Raw genomic sequence first — 24,342 nt, forward strand, 5'->3', positions numbered from 1 at the left:
TTACTTCATTTGACATAGGCTATTAGATACCAGCTCTGTGTATGCCTGAACAGTGCTGGTTAGAAAAGATGAGCAAGAGGGGACATCAGACATATGTTCTCATAGATCCTTTAAAGAATGGAGGATTCTGAAATCGTGGTTTAAAAACAACAACATTGCCACTAGACATGACGTATCTATACAAAGGAATACTCTTCAGCAATAGAAAGGAATGGAGGGCTGATACATGCTACAGTGTGGATGAATCTCAAAAACATTATGGTGAGTGAAAGAAGCCAGACACAAGAAACCACATATTGTGTGATTCCATTTATAGGAAACTTTCAGAATTGACAAAGCCATAGAGACAGAAAGTGGATTAGTGTTTGCCAGAGGCTGGGAGGAGAGGGGGGAGTGGGGAGTGACTGCTAATGGGTGCAAGTGATCTTTTTTGGAGTGATGGAAATGTTTTAAAATTAGATTGTGGTGATATTTACAAACTCTGTAAATTTACTCAAAACTATTGAATTGTACAGTTAAAACAGGTGAATTTTATATGTAAACTTTATCATATTAAAGCCATTTTTAAAAGCCCCCTCCCCAAAAAGCACCATTAGATGTGCACAGTTCAATGGCACACAATGAGAGAAACAATGGTATGTGCTAACATGACAAGAAGGTCCCCAAGCCATCAGAAACTACTGCTTGAGAGAGAATGGCTTCATTTTAAGAATGTGTTAGAAGACACCAGGCTAGTTGGAAATCGAAAAAAACCACTGTCTTTCCTGGGTTGTGTGGCAAAGAGTAAACATCAATATCTTATTGATAGGAAATAAGGAAAGCCCCCTAGCAATTAGTCTTTCTTTTCTTTTTTAAAGCAGTTACTATTCTTTCTGATGAAAATTAACATAATTTTAAAAACAGTTTTTATTGGGGAACAGTGTATTTTCCCAGGACCCATCAGGTCCAAGTCAAGTAGTTGTTTCAATCTAGTTGTGGAGGGTGCAGCTCACACTGGCCCATGTGGGACTCGAACCTGCAAACTTGGTGTGACGAGCACTGCGCTCTAACCAGCTGAGCCAACTGGCCGCCCCTCTAGCAATTACTCTTGACGAGTTTTGACCACTGGTTCACTGGTTGAGCAGTTCCCTATAAGAACGTTGGAAAAATACTTACATGCTTTTGACTTTACAACCGAACACTGGAATACGGGCATTCTAAGCAGCAGTGGCAGCTGAGAAGAAAACTACAAGGTTCCAATTACTTTTCTGAAACCTTTGGGGCCAGATTTGTTTCCAAATTCAGAGGAGTTTGGGCTTTTGAAAAGTAACATGGCGCAGACAGCATGTCATTGCCAGCAAGGTCTGGGTGCTCCCACAAATGCAATGCCTTAATTTTTGTGGAGAGCCCAAGTTGGGGAAATGAAACCTATAAACAGCCTCTTGTCCATCAGGTCGGATTTTGGCACCAAAGAAGTTCAGATTAGAGCAGGTTTTGCTGCCAGGTGAGCTAGACCAATAAATAAATAAATAATCCTTCGTTTGTAGAGTTTGGGGAATTCTGGAATGGTATGATGAGAAATTGTAGAACTCTGATAGTATCAGGTTGCTGGTGATATTTCATGTGAGAATTTCATGAACGAGCAAGGGGAGAAACAAAATCACTGAGAACTTGATTTATAGAATCTTCCCAGATCCTGAAACGGTCTCTACCCACACATAGTTTATCACTTTTTCAGTGCAGTGACTGAAATCAGTGGAAAAAATATGCCTGTGTGGTACATGCATTGGGGCCACTTGTGTCAGGAACCAGCCACAGAGACCCTGCATGTAGGATAGTATAAAGAATACAGTGCCAGCCCCAAAGTGAGGAGACTGAACCCAGCCATGTTGTCACCTTCCTAGTTGCTTGGAGATTTTGTTGGCTTCTAAATCAATGCAGTTGCCATTCTGTACTTAAATCCCAAACCAGATGGTAGGAGGAAAAAAATAGAGAATTCCATATGGCTCTTGTGTCTTTTTTTTTTTTTTTTTTTGCAGAGTTCTCAGTTTCTTTCTAGTGGGGGGAGGGGGAGTTGCATGAAGGCTGACCAGATCTTTGCGCAGGAGAATGCCTCTCCCACTGTGCAGTTATTATAGTAGAGACCACCTTTCGCCAACCCCCCAACTTCCTTATTCCCCACTGGAAAAGTCCAGTGGTTCCAGTTTCCTTTGCCTTGATCTTTTCATGTTTTACTTTTTTGGTGTAACTTCCCAGTACAATTACATTTTTAGGACTTGAATAGTTAATCCTTCACAATCTGTTGCTTTTTTCTTATTTTTTCAGTGTTTAACTTCTTTAGCCAGGTAATACCCACGTCTTCTCTAATCCTTCACAATCTGTTGCTTTTTTCTTATTTTTTCAGTGTTTAACTTCTTTAGCCAGGTAATACCCACGTCTTCTCTAGGCCTACAGGAAATCAAAGGATGGGTGGCCACATGGGCAACCCCATGTGATGCTGCCTTAGGGGCCTGGGCCTGAGATGGTGGCAGTAGTGACAGAAGGAATAGTTAATGCTGCACCTGTGTTCAATGGACTATTGTACTTAATGTGTAGGGATACTTCGGGTTTCTGGAGATCGTGTTACGCAGGCATAAGAGTATAGCCTAAGAATTTAGATCCTCTATTCTAAGTGTGGTCTGCGGACCAGCAGAATTGGCATCACCTGCAAGCTTATTACAAATGCAGAGTCTCAGGCCCTCCCCCAGACCTGCTGAATCAGAATCTGCTTTTTAACAAGATTTCCAGACGGTTCCTGTGCACGTTAAAGTTTGAGAAGAGACAAGACAGGAAGAAATTGAAGTGAATTTACCCTTGAGATCTAGACATTTTTATTTGGGGGGAAACAGAATTGCTTAAGGTATTCGTTCTGCTTTCCCTCTCTTTGTGGAGAGGCATGCATCGAATTGACAGTCATTAATGCCCTGAGTCCTGCTTAGTTTGAAGGACAGTGGCCTTTGCTTCTCTTGCCTCCTTGTCTGAAATCATGCCTCTTCTTATTCCTTTGTTTAAAATCTTGGTGAAGGACAGTGGGGAGGGGCAGGGAAAGTGGGAAAGGTTTGTTTGCTTGTGGCAAAGGGAGGGTGAGGAGAAAGTAGTTGATGGGAGCTTGGGAGAAATTCTGAAATATCCCTCATCACGTTCTTTAATATAATCCAATGATATTCAAGGTGCTGTTACTTAATATACGCTGTAAGTTAATGGTCCAAGAATGACTATTCACACACTGCTAAATCTGTAGTTCAGCATTGAATCTGACAGGTAAGGAGTAGAAAAACCACCCTCTTTATCTGTCACCAATTCCCCCCTCTACCCATCTCCGAAATCCCAATTGCTCTGATGCTTGGGTGAAGATGGCCATAGATAATTCTAGAAATCCAAAGAGAGCGCGCTCTCACATACAGCAGATGGTGTGGGGAGAGCACAGGAGAATGTTCATGTTTTGCTGAGCGTTTAGCAGGAAGCCCACGCTTTGGGATTTCCATTGCCAACAACGGATTCCTGAGCAGCCATGAAGAGGCAGGGACCTGGAGGGAGGAGTGTGGGACGGCGGGACGAGCAAGCACAGCTCATTTGTTCACTGCTGTGACTCAGGTCACACTTTTGGTTCTGTGTATCTGCCCAGGTGCAGTGACTTGAGAAGGCAGGCCCCCTGGGATCTCCAACCTTTATCCCTCTGGCCCTGGCTAGGCCGAGCCTGGGACTTGTCTGTCATGGATCCACTTTACAGAGTGAAACTTAGGAAATGCTATTGGATTTTTGTGTTCTTTAGTGTTCCTTTTTCCCAACCTAAGGTTGTAAGGCCACTAAGTTTGAGGTTTTTTCTAAAAACACTTAAAATGTATTTCAAGGGGGGAAAAAAACCTTAATCTAATTGTGTGCGTCATTCAGTGGTTGGGTATTTTTGTAAATAAAGTTTTATTAGAACCAGCCACGCCCATTCATTTACAGATTGTCTGACTACTTTCCTGCTACAAAAACAGAATTGAGTGGTTGCAACCATATGTGCTGCAAAGCCAAAAATATTTACTATCTGGCCCTTTACAGGAAAAAATTGCCAACCCAACTTAGAGTAATTGCGTTCTTAGCACACTTTGCAAATTCAATCTATTTAGGGTAAGCAACACCTAAAAATTTTGGTAGTCACTCAGTTTCCTAAAATCTTCTCCATCCAAGATCCCTCACCTACTTCTCTTCAGGGTCCAGAATCCTCTGGGAGGTGCGGTGGGGTCCCATTGTTCACAGGCCTTAGATTAAATCTCAGCCCTTCTCCAGAGGGTCCCTTGGCTCTTTCTGGAAGTTTCGCCCCCTGCCCTTTCCCAGCCTCTTTCAGGTCCTTCTCTGAGTGTTCCCAATTCAAGTCCTGCTAAATGGATGTCATGGAGTTGTTTTCATGAATTGTTCTATTCAGTGTATTTTTGCAAGTTTTATTTTCTGTGATATGTAAAAGATCATTTATATTTTATTAAATGTAATATCAGGGGTCATTTCTTTATGACGTGATTTTTCAAAGTATGAGCCTCTGATGCCCTGAATCAGAATCACCAAGGATGCTGGTTAACCATTCAGCTTCCCAGGCCTCACCCACTCTCTTTAGGATAGGCCCCAGGAATTGGTATGTTTTAATAAGCTCCCCAGGCAATTCAGATGCACACTAAAGCCGGACCACCACTACTGTATACACAGAGGGTCATAACCTTGGTTAAGGAAATAGCTCCTCATTATAACATCTTCTGCAAAATGTTAATTCAGTTCAAAATACCTTTCTAAAGAACAGCATAAACTTGAAATTCACAGGCACCTTGTATACATATTTACTATCACGATGCCCAAAGCCACATCACCCCATCCTTAGCAGACTGTGCTGTTGAATTTGAAGCAAACTCCTCCTGATGTTTTCATATTGTCATTGCATCTTTGTGTATTTAAAAAAAATGCAAAAATTGTGTTGTAGAGCTGTACGCTAATACCGGTGTATTAGTTATCTATTGTTGCATAACAAATGAATATAAAACTTAGTGGCTGGAAACAGCAACATATATTATCTCAGTTTCTGTAGTTCGGGAGCCTGGGCTCAGCTTGTCTGTCTCTGGGTCTCATCTGAAGGCCCAACCAGGAATCATCCACTTCCCAGCTCACTCCTGTGGTTGTGGGCAGGACTCATTCCTCGCAACCTGTTGGCCCAAGACCTCTATTGATTACTTGCTATGTGGGCTTTCTCATACTGCCCTCCTGGCATGGCAGCTGGCTTCATCAGAGAGAGCAAGTGAGTGGGCAGGAGTGTGTGTGTGTGTGTGTGTGTGTGTGTGTGTGAGAGAGAGAGAGAGAGAGAGAGAGAGAGAGAGAGAGAGAGAGAGAGAGAGCACTAGCAAGCTAGCAACACAGAAATCATAGTCTTTTGAAACCTAATCAAGGAAACAAGTCACTAGTCCCAGCCCACACTCAGGCAGAGGAACTGACACAAGGGTGTGAATATCAGGAGGTGAGAATCACTGGGGGTGTCTTAGAAGCGCTGCCTACCACAAGTTCTACAATGGTTTCAAAGTGGAAATGCATCCTTTGTCCTCACAGAGCACCGTCTTCTCTCCTTAATGACAGTAGCCCCTTCATTTGCCTGTTACCAAGTAGGGGGAGCCTGTGGATGTGTCCCCCCCACCCCACCCCGGTTGATATGGCTCCTGCCTTTTGCTGCCATTGCTGCCAATCATTAGTTCCCAAAAGGGGTTCGCAACCTTTTAAAATTACTCCTGTCTTTTGTAAAAATCAAACTCAAGAAGGTCTTTTTTTAACCTTTTTGAGGTATAATTGACACACATAAACTGCATATATGTATTTAAAGTGGCCTATTTGATAAGTTTTGACGTATGTATGTGCCCAAGCAAGAAGGTGACATGTCCATCAATCCCAAAGTTTCCCCAGGTCCCTCTGTAAGCCTTCCCTGTCACCTACCCTCTCCAAGCGACCACTAATTTGCTTTCTGTCCCTGTAGATTCTTTCATATTTTCTGGAGTGACCCTTACGAAGAGTTGTTCACATGAATTCTCTCACTGTTTCTCACCAAGCCATTCCCATAAAATGTTGTGTGACGCTGACTGCCTAATAGCTCCAAGCTTTGTCTGGTTTTCATCCTTCCTGCCTCCACTGACCACACCCGGTGCACTTTGAATAAATCTCAAAAGACCCATTCTGCTACCACCTACAGTGGAAGAGTTTATGTTGCACCCACTCCAGCCCAGCCTACACCCCCAGTGCCAGATGAACCTCTTTAAAAGCATACCTGGGATCATGTCAGTCGCCTGCTCACAAACCTTCCCTGACTGCTGAACAGAGCCCCAAGGCTGCAGGCTGGCTTGGAGGCCTCCCACACGAGGGCCCCACCTGCCTTTCTATCGTCTTCTCTCACACTGTGCTGGTGCTCTTGATACACTCAGCCACACCCGGAGCTATCCCCACGTTGGTCCTGCTCTCCTTCCCTCACGCTTTTCCATCTATCCTAGCCATGAGTTCCTTCTGTTCTTCAAGGTCTGTCTACACTGCTACCACCATCCACCCTTACCTTAGCTCCTCATACTAGACCAAGGAGATCTGTCCCTACCTCGCACCCCATGTCCCTGAGTCTCTTTATTCTACTTTAATCATTTCTTATGTGTTTCTGTCCCCCGCCCCACTCCAAAGTGTCAGTGCCGGGAGGGCACAGCAAACCCCTGCCACCCCAAGTACAGTGCCTTCCATATAGCAGCAGTTCCACACTCATTGAATTCAGTGAAATTTAGGAAAGCATAGACACTGTCACCCAGATGGTCAAGAAGGTTGAGTGCTGCCAAAGCTTAATAATGCAGATAGTTCTCACATTTCTTGAACACACTACAGATCTCCATGCTCTTAAAATCTGTGTCATCCGAACTTAGAGCTCGCTTCTCCTACTCACCATCGGTTTCCCTGATTCTTTGCTCCCCCACTTCACTAGGCTGAGAGCACACCACATGGTCCTAGGGAAACCAAAGCCAGTCCCCGCAAAGGCAAAAGAAGAAACTAACAAGTGTCTGTTTCCCGAACTTTCTTATTCTCACCATGTGAACGTATCTTTACTTTTATATAATTGCTTATCGTCTACTGCTCATGCCATATTGAACATGTTAGAAGCTACTGTAAAATTTTAATCTACTTAATAGATCTTAGGAAAGCTTTTTAAAAGGATCTGCTGAGAACCAACTCCCCCAATATTATTACAAATAGTTTGAGCATTATATAGCTGAATTTTGACACTAACTAAGAAGGTCGAGGGAGAACTGAGGAGCAACCCATGGATAATTTAAGTGATGTCTCACTTAGTTCTTTAACAGGAACCCCCCTTCCACTGACTTCACGGTACCTTCTTTATGCGTTATACCAGTGGTTCACAGACTTTCAGGGCTTAGGTCCCTTTACTCCCTTAAAAGTAATTGAAGACCCCAAAAAGTTTTTGCTCATGTGGGTTATATCTATAAATATTTGCTTGTTAGAAATTATCACTGAGAAATGTATTCTCAAATAATAAACATTTGAAATAAGAAACCCATTACATGTTAACATAAGTAATATGTAGGGAAAATAGCTATTTTCCAAAACAAAACTTCAGTGAGGACAATAGTACCGTTGTACACTTCTATTCATCTCTAATATCTGGCTTAATATTAGACAGCTGGATTCGTACGTGTGCCTCTACATTCATTCAAAGGCACCTGGGGGCATCTAGTTGGGTTGAAGTATATGAAGAAAACTCAGGGTCTCACAGATACGTAGTTGGAGTATTTCAGTGGCCTTTTCATATATTTGTAGAACTCTTCTTGATAATAAAATTCAACAAGTGGTGCTTTCTTAATGATTACTTGTTACGTAGCATCTGAAACCATGTCAATAACCTTTGTGGACTGTGTTCCATTAAAATCTGTTGCTCTATCGTGGCTCTGCATTCAAGAGCGATTTTGTAACATCACCCGTTGGTCATTTGAAAAATATTGGTTCTCTGAGTTGTGCAGATCTTTCAAATAGTGACACGTTTCATTGCACCAGATCAAAAAAGTCACATTTGTTCATATTACCACCAATTTCATCAAGAAGCTTTTCAAGTATTGAGAAGCTGGCACTTTCACTATAGCAGGTGCAAGTTTTCCAAAATTGATTGGCAACAGATACTATCAGTTGTTTTCTTTGACATGACAAGTTCACTTGGATCATTTTTGTGAACATGTCTGCCAGATACCCGTTTCAATAACTAGTTTGTCAGCCATTTTTTCAAGAAAAAAACTGGTGTTGCGAACACACACAGAAAAGGTGCTAGTTCAGATCATAACTCAGTCCCAGAAGAACTTTGCCTCCAGACAACCATCATACTTTGGTACCCAGCAGAAGTGCTTTCTGCATCCTTCCCATTTTATCACACAGAATTTTCAAATTTAATAAAATTTGAATACTAAAATTTATTTTTCCTGCAGCCAGGACATCTTTAAGTGAAACTGTCCATTTTGATTTTATCTTGTTACTGTGAGTGCTGGTGGTGAAGAATGCACTGCTGGTCAGTACACTTTGCTGCCACTGCCTGATTCGTGCTAAGCACTTTTACTGTGTACATGGCAACACAGTGAATTCAATAACATCTTAGTGCTATTATAAAAGAGTGCGGGGCTCCCAGACCTCCTGAAAGAGTCTCCCAGGGCTGCACAGACCTTCCCCCTTGGAGAACCCTGTTTTCTGCTCTTGTGACCCAGTGTGGGGCCGGTGGGCTCCCAGAATGAAATCTCCACCTGGCAGCGGTAAGACTGCCAGGTCCTCTCCCCACACCTGCCTAAATAAGAATATGCATTTTCACAAGATTCCCCAGGGAATTGACCTGCACATTAAAGTCTGAAAGGCCCTGCTCTTTAACGGATCTGCAAACTTCTCCCGTAAAGGGCCAGATGGTAAATATCTGTGGCAACCAGTCAACTGCTTTTGTAGCTTGAAAATAGCCAAACACAGTAAACAAATGAGTGTGGTTGTGTTACAATAAAACTTTATTTATGGACATAGAAATTTGAATTGCATATGCTTTTCATGTGTCATGAAATATTCTTCTTTGAGTTTGTTTTTTTTTAATTATTTAGAAACACAAAAAGCATTCTTGGCCATATGGAGAGCTGTGTGTGGCCCATCGGCCACAGTTTGCTGACCCTGCTCTGTAATACTTGTTCTCCAACCTGGGTGCTCATTGAAGTCACCTGGGGATTTGGTTTTTAAAATAGCAAAGCCTCTAATTCCTGAGTCCCATCCCCAGAAATTCTGACTTCATTAGTCTGGGGTGTAGTCTGGGCATCAGGGCTTTCAAATGCTCTCCAGATAATTCTGACATGCAATAAAACCTGAGAACTTCTGCTCTATAGTATTTTTTAAAGTAAAGTTTATTTTAAGCTCTTTGTTTTAATTGTAGAATTTGGCAGTGACACCAGGAGTCTTAGACCAGGATTGTACATTGTAACCTTGGAGTGGGGTTTTTCACCCTTGGCGTTTGTGACATTTCGCATCCCATCATTCTTTGCTGTGGGGAGGTGGGGAGGGGCAGGGCTGTCCTGTCCTGTCCCGTCTTGTCCACTGTCGTGTGTTGAGCAGCATCCCTGGCCTTTACTCATAGAGCCAGTAGCACCGCCTCCCCCACTTGTGATGACCAAAAATATTGCCAGACATTGCAGAATGTCTGGGGGTACAGTCACCCCCTATTGAGAACCATTACTTGGGCCATCTTAACATCAGGGAGGTCTCTGCTGGCTGACATTCACTTTTGTGTCTTTTAAACAGGATTCTCTCTGTCTCCATTTTCCTGATGCTGCTTGTTTCAAAGTTGCACACCTTGGTTATTCTCCTTTCCTTTTTAATTTTGTGGCTCATTAGGAGTCAGTCAAGTAGCAAGGAAGGCCTTGTATAGAGCGTGGTGTGTGTGAGAGAGAGAGAGAGAGAGAGAGAGAGAGAGAGAGAGAGAGAGAGAGAGAGAGAGAGAGAGAGAGAGATTCCCTGGGGAAGAATCTGAGCCCTTGTTCCCCCGGCCCTCCTTCTGAGCCAGCACTAAATCTGCAGCCAGGATCACAGACAACTTGGGGCAAATTACTGGGCCGTTATGAACTCACAGCCATGGCAACGGCCGTCCACAAGCCCGAGGACAAAACGTGTTTTATTCTGTTGTTCTGCACAAAAGGTTCTAGAGATGCTGGAGACAAACTGGCCATTGAGGGTTAGAGGCATTGATGTGTATTTTTTCTCCCTACTATGTGGTTTATATTTAAACTGTCTTAGGCTAATAATGCACACTGGAGTTTTTGTGTGAATCAAAACCTAAAACTCAAAATTCTCTTCAGCCACAGAGACCAGCTAAGTGAAGGCTTAAGACATTATTAACTTAAGAGGTTTTCGGGGGTTAGTGAGAGGTATTGAGAATTACTAGTAAAATGTGCTGGAAAAAGTGGTATTGATTTTTTTTTTCTCTTTTACTTGAGTAGATCACAGTCATCAAAAAAATGCTTTCTAAAAAATAAAAAATGCTTTCTTTGCCGTTTCTGGTTCATGTTAACCAATGTTGTCCTTGCTCATTTGAAGCTTGGGAAAACTTGAGCGTGGATTTATAGGAGTATCCAAGAAAAGCATTGATCTTCCTTAGCTAGCACCAACTTGTAACAGTGTGGTGCTCTGCCGATGCCTGGCACCTCCTCTCCACTTAGAAACATCAGCCTTGCCTGCGACTTCTCTCACTGGGGACAACCTGAATCACAGATCCAGTTCCTTTGTCTGTATAGGCACACTCAGCCCCATGGCGGGGTGGGGTGGGGAATAAATCTGTTTTCCCAGACCCTGTCTGTGGTGTGGTACTAAAGCATCTTTGTCAAAAATTGTGAGGTTAACAAGACTTGCTTGGCTTAGAAAAAGCCCTCTAGTTTCACTCTTTTCAAGACAGCTAAACGACTTGGAACATTTTGTTTTCTGCGTTGCAGCCCCAGGAACTTGCCATTTGATTTGCAAGTGGCTCCAGTTATGGCCAAGCCCAGCGGGCCACCTCTTAAGGGGAAAACACCAAACACTGTTGAACACAAAACAGGCACTTCAATCGGGTTCAGGACACCCCTCCTGAGACTGGGAAAATGGGACTGTTGACTAGAAATGGGCTTCTCAAATGTTCCTGTGTACACAGATCAGCTGGGGGTCTTGTGAGAATGCAGATTCTCATTCAGCCCGTCTGGGGTGCAGTCTGAGATGCTGCATGTCTCCCAAGCTCCCTGCTGAAGCCGATGCTGCTAACGCAGGGACTACACTTAGCAAAGCAAAGGGTCTAAAGCACTTCCAATGGATACATGGTCCACTCATGTCTTTTCTTGACCTCTGGAAGTTTTCATTGCTATTCAGTAGAAGTGGACGGCATCCATCTTTCGCTCTTCTGAGCTCCAGACCCACATATCCAATCACCTACCAGAAATCCTCCCTTAAGATGACATCCAACCACCTCAAACTTAACATGTCTAAAACGGAACTCAACATCTTTGTCTTCAAAGCCTAGCCTCCTCTAGCTTAGGAAACAACACAACTCCCATCCGGCTATACAGGCCAGACATTTAGGAGTTATCCTCGTTACTCACCAATCCATCCCCAACCCCATGATCCAATCCACACCAGGTTGTGCCCATTTGACATCTTAATCATCTCTCAGACCCATCATCAGTTTCTTCCACTTCTACCACCTTTGCCTCTCCAAGCCCCTGTCATCTTTTGTCTGAACCATTCTATTGGGTTTCTACTCACGTCCACTTCCGCTTTGTTCCCGTCACATCAGCCCCAGTGACCTTTTACAAGCCCAGTGTGTTCCCTGTGGTTAAAAACGCTCAATGGCTTCCCATGATTATGAGGATCCTTATGATGGCCTAGAAACCCTGAGTGCTCTGCCTCCGGTAGAGCTTTCCGACCTGCTTTGCCCCGCCCTCAGTGTGTACTATGTTCTGGCTTCTCTCATGCAGAGGAAAGCGCCTTGCTTTTTGCCACCCTGCAGCTTTTGTTCCTTCTGTTCCTGAAGCACCCTCCCCAACCCATCCATCTTTCCCTTTACCTAATTATTATATATTTAATATCTGCAAGCCGTCCTGAGCCACCCCCCAGGTGCCTAAGTAAGTCCCCATTGTTTGCTCTCCTAGCACTTCTGAGCTTACCATTTGGTTAACGTCTGTTTCCCCCATAGACTGTAAACTCCATTAGAGTCTAGACCACACCTATCTTAGCTCACCATTTAGTCCCCAGCACCCATCCCAGTGCTTGGGACATCAAAGACACTTGGTGAACATTGAATGTTCACTAATTGAATGAAATGGAATGAGTGAATGGACAGCTGCTCCCTCCCTCCCAATGCTGTCATCCTCACCCATATCTGTCACTCTGCTTAAGTGACAGCTTCAATTAAATGAGACCTTTAAGAGACCCCAATACCCAAGCTGTTGATAACAGCAAGGTTATGGGAAGAGTTTCTCTTGTGTGAGTGAGAGCTGAGCTGTGCCTTCCGATGAATCTGTGCTGACTGCTTCTTTGAAATAAATTACAGGTAATCTAACATTAGTTCTTTGGTTCTGTTGAGTATTTTAATAACTGACTCATTAGCCATGGATATTTCTTCACAGCCTGATGTCTAATATCTTGAAGACCATTGTTTCATATGTATTATTCAGTTTTTTAATTGTTTCAGTCAGGAGAATAAATTAGGTCCCTATTACTCCATCTTGGCCGGAAGCCAGGAATCATTTTGTGGAGTTCGATTTTTATTATAGTGGAATTTGGATGGTAATAAAAGTAAGTAGGTGGAACTGACACAGTAAAGAGCTTGCATGATTCTTTAGGGCAGTGGTTCTTAAATTTGAGCCTATATGAGAATTGCCTGAAAGGCTTGTTAAAGCACAGATTAATTGGTCCACCCTCTTCCTGAGTTTCTCTTTCAGTCATTCTGGGTGAGCCCCAAGAATTAGTATTTTCAATATGTTCATAGATGATGCTGATGATTCTGGTCCTGGTGTCACACTCTGAATATCAGCGCTTCAGGATATGAGTCTGAAAACGTTTTCTATAAATAGTAAATATTTCAGGCTTTGTAAGCCTTATGCTTTCTGTCACAGCTACCTCTGCCATTGTAGGGGGGAAAAAGCCACAGACAATTTATAAATGAATGATTGTAAGTTGTGTTCCAATAAAATTTATTTACAAAAATATAGGCTGACCTCTGGTTTAGAAGAACTGAGCCGTTGACTCTGTGATGGATACTATATTAGATAATGGCTGCTCCCTTTCAGCGTGAAGGGAAGCCATTAATTAGTCCCTTTATATAGAGTTTGATGGTTGATGTATTCAGGATGATATGGTAGGCAAGGCGATGTCTGCCTTTCTAGGCTGTATTTCTATGTCCCACTGTGAAATGAAACAGAATGCTACTGTGACATATAAAGTTTAAAAAAAAACACACACCTTCTTGCCTCCTCCCACATAAATACACCCAGAACTGGCTCCATAATTTGCAGGCCCAGTGCAAAATGAAAATTCAGACACTCTTGTCCAAAGATTAAGAATTTGAAGATGGCAGTAACAGAGCATTAAACCAAGCTCAGGACCCCACAAGACTGCACAGGGTGCTCGCCTAGGAGGCCAGCCTGAACACACACCATCATCACGGCCTCTACCACCACCTCTGCCACATACATATCTACATATTTTTCAAGTCAGAAATGCTGTAAGGAATGCTGTAAGGACACTAACAGCATTGCTATCCATATTTAGAAAACACATTTAGGTTTTTCTTACTTTTTGCACCAGTTTGGGTTTCTCTGAGATAAGCATGTGGCATACAACCAAACTACCCAGTGTTCAAAGATACCTTACATACTGTGCATAGAGATAGCTTCTAGACTGACATAGAAGGCACAATGGGGAGTGATCCATTTATAGATGGTTGGATCTCCACCGCACATACAATTTTAGCCCTGTGTATAACTGGTCAACCAAACTAGAATAAGCCATGCATCTAGCTGTATTATTTCCTATACATTTTTCCCATGTTGTGTTCCACAAGCTTCTACTCACGTTGGCCGGCAGGGGCTGTAAGAACTTTATCTGTGCATGTGGAACAACGATCACCAACCAACATGTTGACTTCTGTTCTCCAGGAGCCAGAGTTCCTACAGCCCCAAATAAAACCATCTGCTGAAAACGTAAGAGCATCGGCATCTGCTGAGAGACTATGACTCATGGAAGTGATCCCCCAAATTCTTGAGTCCCTGGTTTTCCCTGCTGTTATAAAACCAAACCCACAGCATGGGGCATACGGAGTCCTTAAGAGAGATAAATTGGAGGGAAACTGTAGCCTTGATCCAGTGGTGAATTTGAGACTGAAGAGCAGCATTCTTCTAACCCTACTTGTCTTTTTGAGTCAGGGAGCGGCTGTGATATTTCCTTTGAAAGAAGCAGAATGCTATAACCCTTTGGATGAAAGAGTTTTGAAGCAGTAACTGTGGATTTGGAAGGATGAGTTATATAGTTAAAGGGCGAGTGTGCTATGCTATAACACTAAACCTAACACCAAATGATGAGAAAGGATGTGGGTTTATTTTAAAAATATATATATATATATACACACACACACACACACACACACACACACAAACGTTCAGGAATGAATGAGCATTTTATCAGATTATATGTCAGTGTCACCTTACCTGTTGTTTATGTATTCTGCATACTAGATCTTTCTGTAGAAACCCCTTCCTAACCCCTCTCCAGTAGGAATTACATTCCGTCCTGTCCTTCTCTGCTCTCCCCATTCCCCACCCACTAGCCACTGGCTCTTCAGCAGTCTATATCATGCTGTACTATAATAATTATGTCACGTGTCTGCCTGAAGCATTAGACTTATCTCCTTGAAGGTAAAGAAGAGGCTTGATTTCTTAGTTGTAACCCCATTACCAAGCACAGTGCTTAGCACCCAGAAGGTTTTCAAAAAGTACTCAGTTAATGAAATATGAAGTAAAATTCAGTTAGGACCCAGCTCATGCTACAGAAAATCAAATATGTGGCAGGTCAAACTATATCTTCCACAGCCGTGTTCTGCGATAATAGAATGTTCTATATCTGTGCTGACCAGTATGGTAGCGAATAGCACATGTGGCTATTGAACATGTGGCTACTGGTCCAACTGAGGGACTGAAATTTTTATTTTATTTAATTTTAAAGAATTTAAATAGCCACACTAGCTAGTGGCTACCATATTGGACAGCGCAATCTCAAGGCCACACATCTCTATGCAATAAGGACCGGATATAATTTCGTTAGCCAAGGAAGCAACCACTCATCTTGTTCCTTACATCACCATAGAGACCGAGAATGGGGGAGGTTGTGAATGGTACAGCGCACACAGGTCTGTTTTGCTTCTATATAATGGGACATAATCCAAGCTGGGGATTTTAGTTTCCCTTAGCTTTGGAGCCTGGAAAGAATTTGGACTTCTTTTTTTTTTTTTTTTCAATTTTCTGATTTTTTTTTTAATTTATTGGGGTGACAATTGTTAGTGAAATTACATAGATTTCAGGTGTACAATTCTGTATTACATCATCTATAAATCCCATTGTGTGTTCACCACCTAGAGTCAGTTCTAAGAATTTGGACTTCTATTTGCACTCCTCTCCCCTCACCTCAGCCCCCCAAAGGTCATGTGACAAAAAAAAAAACACTGAACTCCATCATCCTTGTTCACAAATCTCAAGTGTGCGAAGGTTTTGAAGGTACTGACTTGCTAGTGAACTTGAACTGTATTGTGCATTGGTTCCATTTTATGTAGTTTTATAAATCCATTGCCAGTAGATTGGTCTTCGTGAAAACAGCTCCTCATCTGAAATAAAAGGAAGCACGCTTTCTTATGAAGCCCTGACATTTTTTATTTTCCTATGAATTGAAGAGAAATTTGGTAATGTGAATTTGTAGTCACCTCTTGTGGTAGCTTTAAGCAACTGCTAGTTTAGAATGGGATGTTCATCAAAATGGAAAAAACCCATCTCCAGTGTTTTATGCAGGGTAGTCATTCCCCATCTACTGTAAAGACCGTTTAGGGAAAAGAAATGTAGCTGGTTTAATGTGCTTGCCTTGGAGTAATGAACTGCTCTTGGTTGCTGCTAGACCTCATAATGCATGCAGAGTTCGATTTCCCTGACAAGCCATTTACTTAAGGGTCTAGAGACTATAAACAGGGACGGGAGGTCAGGGAGGTAGTGACGTCATCCCGAGGCCAGCCCTGCTCTACTGAAACATGAATGTCTCCGAATTGAAATCAGCGCCTGGCTCTGCCCCTCGGGGAGCTCTCCCTGGACACCTCAAGGAAAAGTTTATTTTAAAAATGGATAAAAGTCTTATTCTTCTCAAGATGAAGAGTGAATTGTGGCTCTCTCTTCTTCATTTCACTTCATGGATGCTCATTTTCTTTTTTTTTTCTTTTCACTTTTTTTTCCTTCTGTTCCTTTTCCTTCTTCAAGTACTTAAATGTCACCCACCAGTTCTGGGTTCTTACTCTGAACGTGTGTGTCAGGGGAAGGGTGCAGATGGAAGCCGGGGAGGAGGAGGACTGAATAAACTGCTTGTGCTGCCTGGGATGGGGGACATTTTTATTACAACGTTGAGGTAATTTCTGATATTGACATGAGAGAAGCTTGAGTGGACCCACTTGAGTGGATCTTAGTGACTTTGTACTTCTAGGGACCAAAATACCCATCACCTTACCAAAATGATCATGTTGATATTTTTCTGAATGCAGCAGCAACAGTATAATTACTGTATTTGACTCTTCTGGTTGCCCTGGAGGTAAAGGCTCGGGCAAAGCCATCGGCTGCTACAGAAATGGAGGTACTTGAAACCCCAGAAGGATGAGGTGGGGGGGAATTTGATGGTCGCTTTTCTTCATAGAACTGTGGCTTCACTGCTGTCCTGTCATTTGACTGTTAGTGGAGCGATTGTGCCCACACTCACCCCGGTTCAGTCGGGAAGCTCTAGAATTGTGACTCCATAACTATTTGTCTGACAGCTCTGCCACTTACCCCAAGCATATTAAGCTAGGTTCTCTCTTGGAGCCGCAGGGTTCTCACGCACAGAATGTGAGCTGATGACAACTGCCCCACCGGCCCTTGTTATGTTGAGCTGTGAACATAGAGCGTGAGAGGGAAGATGCAAAAGCATTCTCTGCTAATGTGTGGTCTCATGAAGACCAGAGGCATCTTGCCCGTAACAGCTGCATTTTCTCTCCTTTGGGTCTAGGCTGCTTCGAATGTTGCATCAAGTGTCTGGGAGGAGTCCCCTATGCCTCTCTGGTGGCCACCATCCTCTGCTTCTCTGGAGTCGCCTTGTTCTGTGGTTGTGGGCATGTGGCTCTTGCGGGCACCGTGGCGATTCTTGAGCAACACTTCTCCACCAACACCAGTGACCACGCCTTGCTGAGTGAGGTGTAAGTACCTGCTTCCCTTTAAAAATGGATTTAAAATGCAACCACCCCGTGATGTTTTCAAAAAGTCTTCAGTGTGCTCTCCTGGCAGAAAGCTAATGCTTGTCATTAAAGCTCACTGTGTGCTGAAAGCAAAATGTGCATGAGAAAAGGAAAAAGAAAGGGCCAAGAATGCAGTGGGTATGTGGCCCCTAGGGTGTTTGGGACCTGCGATGGGATCTCACCTGGGAATGGCCAGGTGCACACATAGGACACTCCGCAAACTGTAGCCGTGGACATGGAGGGCTGTGGCAAGGTGACAGGTTGATGCTACCAATCATCATACCCGAGTTATGGTTTCCAAGTAACGGGCGCCCTCCAGTGTTCTCACAGGAAATGACCATCCCTGGAATGACAGGAACCTTAAGCCTACAGGAGCAGGACTTTGACGTTAATTCTTCAGGCAGAACAATAAACCCCGAGGCTTCTTCCAGTGCAGAAGTTTTGGGGGTTGAGCCTGAAATCTGCCTTCTCATTCTGGAAACATTCTCAATGGAGTCTCAACAACTCCCACCTGTAGATTCCCATAACTGTGCAAGCTCAGCAACAATTTATTTTTTTCATGTATTTTCCCCTTTTCCCATTGTCTTCAATGTTTTTTCTTTCCCTTGACTCCCAAAGTCGCATGATATTTAGGTGTCTTGTGAGGATAAGAAATTCTCTACCAGACTGAGAAAGGCATGAATTTTTATGGAACAATAATGGAATCACGTTGGAAGAGTCCGTAGGGAATTTTATTGTTTTATTTTTTAATATGTTCACGAATGACATCCAAAGAAATGAGCAGGGGTGGGGGCGGTTATAAGGACGATCAAGCAGGACAAGGGACTCACTGAGTACGACTATGTATTAGGTTGGTGCAAAAGTAATTGTGGTTTAAAAGGTTAAAAATAATTGCAAAAAAACGCAATTACTTTGCGCAATTACAAAGAAGACCAAGAAATATTTACCATGATGACCTGGGAAAGGTGTGTGGATTTAATTAGTGGCTTGAAAAGTGGCTCTCAAACTTCCAGGAATCTTTTAAAATTCCCTATGTCCATGTTTCACCCCAGACCAATTAAGTCATAATCTCTGGGGATAGCACCCAGATACCAGTATTTTCTAAAGCTGCCCAGGTGGTTCCAACGGGCAGCCAAAGGTTGAGCAACGGGCATCTGGGTCCCTGTGAGCTTGCATAGGACAAAATGAGCTGTGAATTTACGTTCTCTATCTTACGCCTACTTGACATATTATTACTTGTGTAGTGAGAATGTCAATGCAAAAAACATCTGCCCAAGTTACTCCTAAAGAACCCCTGAGTGTGAATAATATTAACCACTAGGCCTGGTTAGGAGATATTTGATATGGCAGAAGGAACATGTTGTCTGTCCACTGGACCAGAGTTCAGATGCTGGCTCTGCCCCTCACTCTGTGTCCTTGGACGAGTGACTTAACTCCTCCATGCCCCATTTACTTATGTGCAAAATGAGGATTCTAACCCTCACGTCACAGGACTAGGTAAAGTATTAAAAGATGACAACTGAGCCCTTACCCCTGAAAGGAAATGTTTCCCTCGTCTGAGAACATTGTCCACCTCCACAGTGGGCTCCCCTTGGAAGAAAGGCCCAGGTGGCGGTGGGGTAGGCAGGTATGCCTGTCGGAATGCCCCGGGAGCCCACTGACGTCATCAATGTCACAGGCACATCAGCCTCATGTCCTCCCTGCCGAGGCTGAAACTGTTTACCGTGCAGTGGATTGAACTTTTCAGGCCATCTTCTTCCTTTCCACAGAATCCAGCTGATGCAGTATGTCATCTATGGAATTGCGTCCTTTTTCTTCCTGTATGGGATCATTCTGTTGGCAGAAGGCTTTTACACCACGAGCGCAGTGAAAGAGCTGCATGGGGAATTTAAAACCACCGCCTGTGGTCGATGCATCAGTGGAATGGTGAGTGCAATGCAAACTTCGGCTTGTCCGACATACAACCACCTCTATGGACTTCTCTGTCGTTGGTAAGAGCTGTGAGCTAACTGAGAGCGGATCGAGAGTCCATGACACAAACACAGGCAGACCTCCAAGATATTGTAGGTTTGGGTTAGACAACCACAATATAGTGAGTATCTCAATAAAGCAAGTCAGAATTTTTTTGCTGGTGGAGGGTCTTGCCTTCAATTAGTCAAAAATACAACATCTGTGAAGTGCAAAAAAACTGAGGCATGCCTGTAGTGTTCTTACCAATTTAGAATTAGGAATATGAAAATACCTTCAACATATTATTGATAATAAATTAAAATCTATGGCTGGTAGTATTTAGTCAAACATTTCCCTTATCAACGTATAGGCTGATAAGGGTATTGAAGATTTGTCAAATAGAAAGTTCCCACTATGAAAGGAGATCATTTTCATGTCATCTCAGTGCTCCCCTTCCCTTGTCCGTGAATATGGATTGTGGCCATAAAGACTTACATGTGCTGTGATTGTCATAATCCCTCTGGAAGTATTTACCAAGCACTTTTTCTAGTAAGCACCTAGCTGAGGACTTTGCTAGTCACTAGGAATGCAAGGATTAAAACACAGGCTCCTGTCCTCAAGAAACTTACAGTCTAAAGAGAGGAGTTAGCGAACTCCAGCCCTTGGCCCAAAGCCGGCCCACCATCTGTCTTTGTACAGCCCATGAGCTAAGAATGGCTTTATATCTTCAAATTGTTGGGGTGGGGGGGTAAAAAAAAATGAATACAATGACTTGTGAAAATTATACGAAATTCATTTTTGGTGTTTTTTTGGGAGGGGGAAAGGGAACAATTCTTGGGGAACAGTGTGTACTTCCAGGCCTTTTTTCCAAGTCAAATTGTTGTCCTTTCAGTCTTAGTTGTGGAGGGTGCCATTCAGCTTCAAGTTGTTGTCCTTTCAGTCTTAGTTGTGGAGGGCGCAGCTCAGCTCCAGGTCCAGTTGCCGTTGTTAGTTGCAGGGGCCGGAGCCCACCATCCCTTGCGGGAGTTGAACCGGCAACCTTGTGGTTGAGAGCCCACTGGCCCATGTGGGAATCAAACCGGCAGCCTTCAGCGTTAGGAGCACGGAGCTCCAACCACCTGAGCCACCAGGCCGGCCCTGAAGTTCGTTTTGATGACCATAACTAGTTCTATTGGCACCCAGCCACATCGAGCGTTGACATATTGCCCATGGCTGCTTTCATACTGGGACAGTGGAGCTGAGTAGTCGTGACAGAGACTGTAAGTGGCCCACAAAGTCTAAACTGATCCCCATCTGGCGCTTTGCAGACAATGTATGCTGACCTCTGGTCTAGAGGAGGACAAAGCGTTAAAAGAGCTCATTAAAAGACAGGGTTTCTGTCTCACATCACAGAGGGAATCTCAGAGGCGGCTTGTGAGGCTAGGAGGGAAGAGGCATTTATGGAGTTTGATCTTAGGCAAGTTGAATTTGAGTTTATAATGGCATATTCATGTCGAAATAGCTCCCAAGAAGCTATATTGGTCCGAGAGAGAGGTCAGGTGTGAAGAAAACAGTTTGGGAGTCGAGAGAAATGCTACCACTGAGGAAGAAAGCCCAGGCTGGCTGATGAAGGCACTGGCCCTTTCCTGAGGAAAACATAGGCCCTCTCTGCAGGGCTGCGGGCCCCCCGGCGCGCTAGGCACGGACTGCGTTTTCTGTTCTGGTGAAGAAGGGATGTAGGCACGCAGATCGTGGCATACTTCTTTGTGACTAGATGGGAGCCTGGGCATGAAGGGGCTGTGACATAGTGCACATTAAGTTTCTTAAGGTCAGTGCAATCCTTCCCTGAGTGGACGTGTCACTGACAGCTGCTCGTCCCTGGAGGGACCCTTGGGTCCTAGGGAAACTACTGAAATGTGCTGCCCCTGCTTCTCTGTCTGGCCCTTAGTTCTTGCTAAGTTTCTTAGCTAATAGCCTGGGAACTGCAACAGATGTGTGCAAATGGCAGTGGGGCACAGGGAGAGACGCACTGCCTCTGTGTGCAGAATTAATTAGGGAGGGCTTTGTGGCAGGCGGGAGTGGAAGAAATTGCCCCACTCCTGATCAGAGAAGAGGAAGCAACATGAAGAACAGGGCAGAGAGGCCCAGAAAAGAGGGGTTGTTCCAGGGAGCCAGTGGTGTGTCCCAGATGAAGGGAAGGGTGGAGCAAAGGATAGAAGTGACGCTGCTTGGAAGGAGGTCAGGGACCAGATCAGGAAAGGCCTTAAGTGCTAGGCTAGGAATCAAATCAGAAGACAAACAGGGAGTGATGCAGTCATGCATACAAGAGAGCGAGACCGCTGAGTGCTATGCTGCAGGGATTGGAGGGAGGGAGGAGAGGTCAGCAAGAGGTGATGGCAGGGCTTATGATGGGGGGAAGGGGAGGGCTGAACTAGGCTCCAGCCGTGGAGTGAGGATAGGGGACAGATTCAAGGACTGTAGGCCAGCTGGGCCCGATGATTGGCATGTGGGAGCGAGCACAGGAGGGAATGAGCGTGCAGTCTCTTGCGTGCGTGCCACGTGACGCGGAGGCTGCCGGCAGGCAGGGGAGGCATGGGGAGACATGATGGAGATCGCACTGAGTGTCGTGCCCGTGGGGCTTGATGCAGCTGTGGGCCGATGTCCCGGTGGAGTTGCCTAGAGCGTCACAGAGAGACTTGGGCTGGGGTTTCTGGGAACACTCTGGGCCAGAGATGACAGAGTGGCAGCAGGAATAAGCTCACACCAGTTTGTGGAGGCAAAGCCCTGGCTCGTGTTGCTGGAGCACCCCTAACCACTTTCCGTTTGGCGCTACCCCAGTCGAATGGATGTATGCCCAAATACACTTTCAAATTTCTTGAAAAACTTGAGTGTGCCTCAGTTTGCCTTTGAACATCTGGGGGATGGTAGAGAGTAAGGGGAGCTTGTGCTGGAGGCAGGGAGTGCTTCACCCAGAGCCAGAGGAGGGAGAACCCTGTGGGCGTGGGTGTGCTTGGGATCTGCTGTACCACATGCCAAGCTGGAAGAACCCCCCTCCCCCCGCCAACACACACAGCCCACTCTGATCTGTTGTATTAGTTAAATTTCACTTGAGAAAATATCTGTTCTATAAACTTGCAAAGCCAGGGGCCGGCCCGGTAGCTCAGGCGGTTAGAGCTCCATGCTCCGAACTCCGAAGGTTGCCAGTTCAACTCCTCGAGTCCTGCAAGGGATAGTGGGCTCTGCCCCCTGCAACTAAGACTGAACACGGCACCTTGAGCTGAGCTCCCGGATGGCTTGGTTGGAGTGCGTCCTCTCAACCACAGTGTTGCCGGTTTGACTCCCGCAAGGGATGGTGGGCTGTGCCCCCTGCAACTAGAAAAATGGCAACTGGACCTGGAGCTGAGCTGCGCCCTCCACAACTAAGACTGAAAGGACAACTTGACTTGGAAAAAAAAGCCCGGAAGTACACACTGTTCCCCAGTAAAGTCCTGTTCCCCTTCCCCGATAAAATCTTTAAAAAAAAACACACAAAAAACCTTGCAAAGCCAGTTGTGCCAATGGACTGGACTGTCTTCTTCCATGTCCTCACTGAGCACCTGTGCCTCACACGCTGTGGTTTTGATACGTTCAAGGGGATTCCTGAATGGACTCGCTTTGGAGCATGTTAGGTGACGGGGAGGGCTGGTAGAGGATGGAGCAACATGCTAACGACAGGAAGTTGTATGAGGCAAGGAGGACAGTGAGCTCTGCCCACCAGCAGGCCTTGCTCTGGCTGGTGCTTTTTGGGCAGCCTCCGCCTGGGAGCTGAGGGCATGACTCTGAACACTGGGGGCCACCAGAATGTGAATATCCCCATAGGCTCTGTCCGCTGGACACTGGCTGCCCTCAGGAGCCCTGACCACCACGGTTGGGGAAGGCTCACCAAGCAAAGAACCACCAGCGCTTTTTCAAGTCTTTGTGGTGTTACTGGAAAGAAAGGAAAGTTTTCTTTTGAAGGGTAAGAAAAAGAAACCCTAGTCTGGAGTAGTCCATCCATAGGCATTGGGGAGAAAGGGGCTGTGAAACTGCTGGAATACTCTGCTCTGAATATTTTTAGAAATGCAAATGTTGTCCTTGAGGCAAGAGACTTGTTGCTGCAGTTTCCTGTGGTGACCCACGGGAGCCTGACCCCCAGGCCAACCTGGCACCATCCAGGTATCTCCTGCAGTATGGAAAATTAGATGGAACCTTCAGGTCTCCAGCATCGGCTTCAAAAAATAAAAGCCAAACTTGAATTGCAAACCTTCACCCGCACACTCTGTGGGTGCATATTCTGAAAATATAAATACCACAATATTTTTGAAACAGCCTTTCAACGTTCTCTGAAAATTGGTAGTCAAGGCAGGTTAGGAAGAATGTTCCTGAAATCGCCCATGGCAACGTGTGGGTGAACACAACAATTTTTCCCTCAGCCAGGGCTTTGCTTGCAGAGCTTCTGTGAATCTTAAAATGAAAAAAAAAAAACTGGAGGGAAATGAAAATGTTATCAGATTTACTGTACATCAAGCTTACGTTCAAGGCTATTTTAAACTTGTAAACTTTTAATAAAGGTTCAAGCATCTAATGCTTTGAGTAATTTCACAGGATCGTGAAACTAGTGAAATGTCTTTTGAGAAAGGGCTTCCTGTAGCAATTGCTATTATACCACCCATCTAGTCTGTAAAATAAAGGTAATTTGGGGGACATTCATATGAAGTTATCATTCAAGTGGCCTGTGAAACCACCCAGACACTATCCCAAGGTAAGTACGGACGGAACTGATGTTTAGAAAGAATGTCACATGGGAGGCCCTGTCACTAAGGAGCTCTGTG

The 24,342-nt window shown here is 44.5% G+C and overlaps 1 protein-coding gene across 6 annotated transcripts in view; it reads left to right on the forward strand.

The window, feature by feature from the left end:
- The window catches only part of GPM6B (glycoprotein M6B), a 156,759-nt gene that overhangs the window by 122,736 nt on the left and 9,681 nt on the right, over positions 1-24,342 (forward strand). For all 6 annotated transcript variants that reach the window (XM_081043813.1, XM_081043812.1, XM_081043808.1 and 3 more), the window contains 2 exons: positions 17,338-17,524; positions 19,333-19,489. In XM_081043813.1, the coding sequence (XP_080899939.1) occupies positions 17,338-17,524; positions 19,333-19,489 (344 nt within the window). The remainder of the gene's footprint in view (positions 1-17,337; positions 17,525-19,332; positions 19,490-24,342) is intronic.

The sequence above is a fragment of the Rhinolophus hipposideros genome (assembly GCF_964194185.1).
Source record: "Rhinolophus hipposideros genome assembly, chromosome: X".
Lineage (NCBI taxonomy): Eukaryota > Metazoa > Chordata > Mammalia > Chiroptera > Rhinolophidae > Rhinolophus > Rhinolophus hipposideros.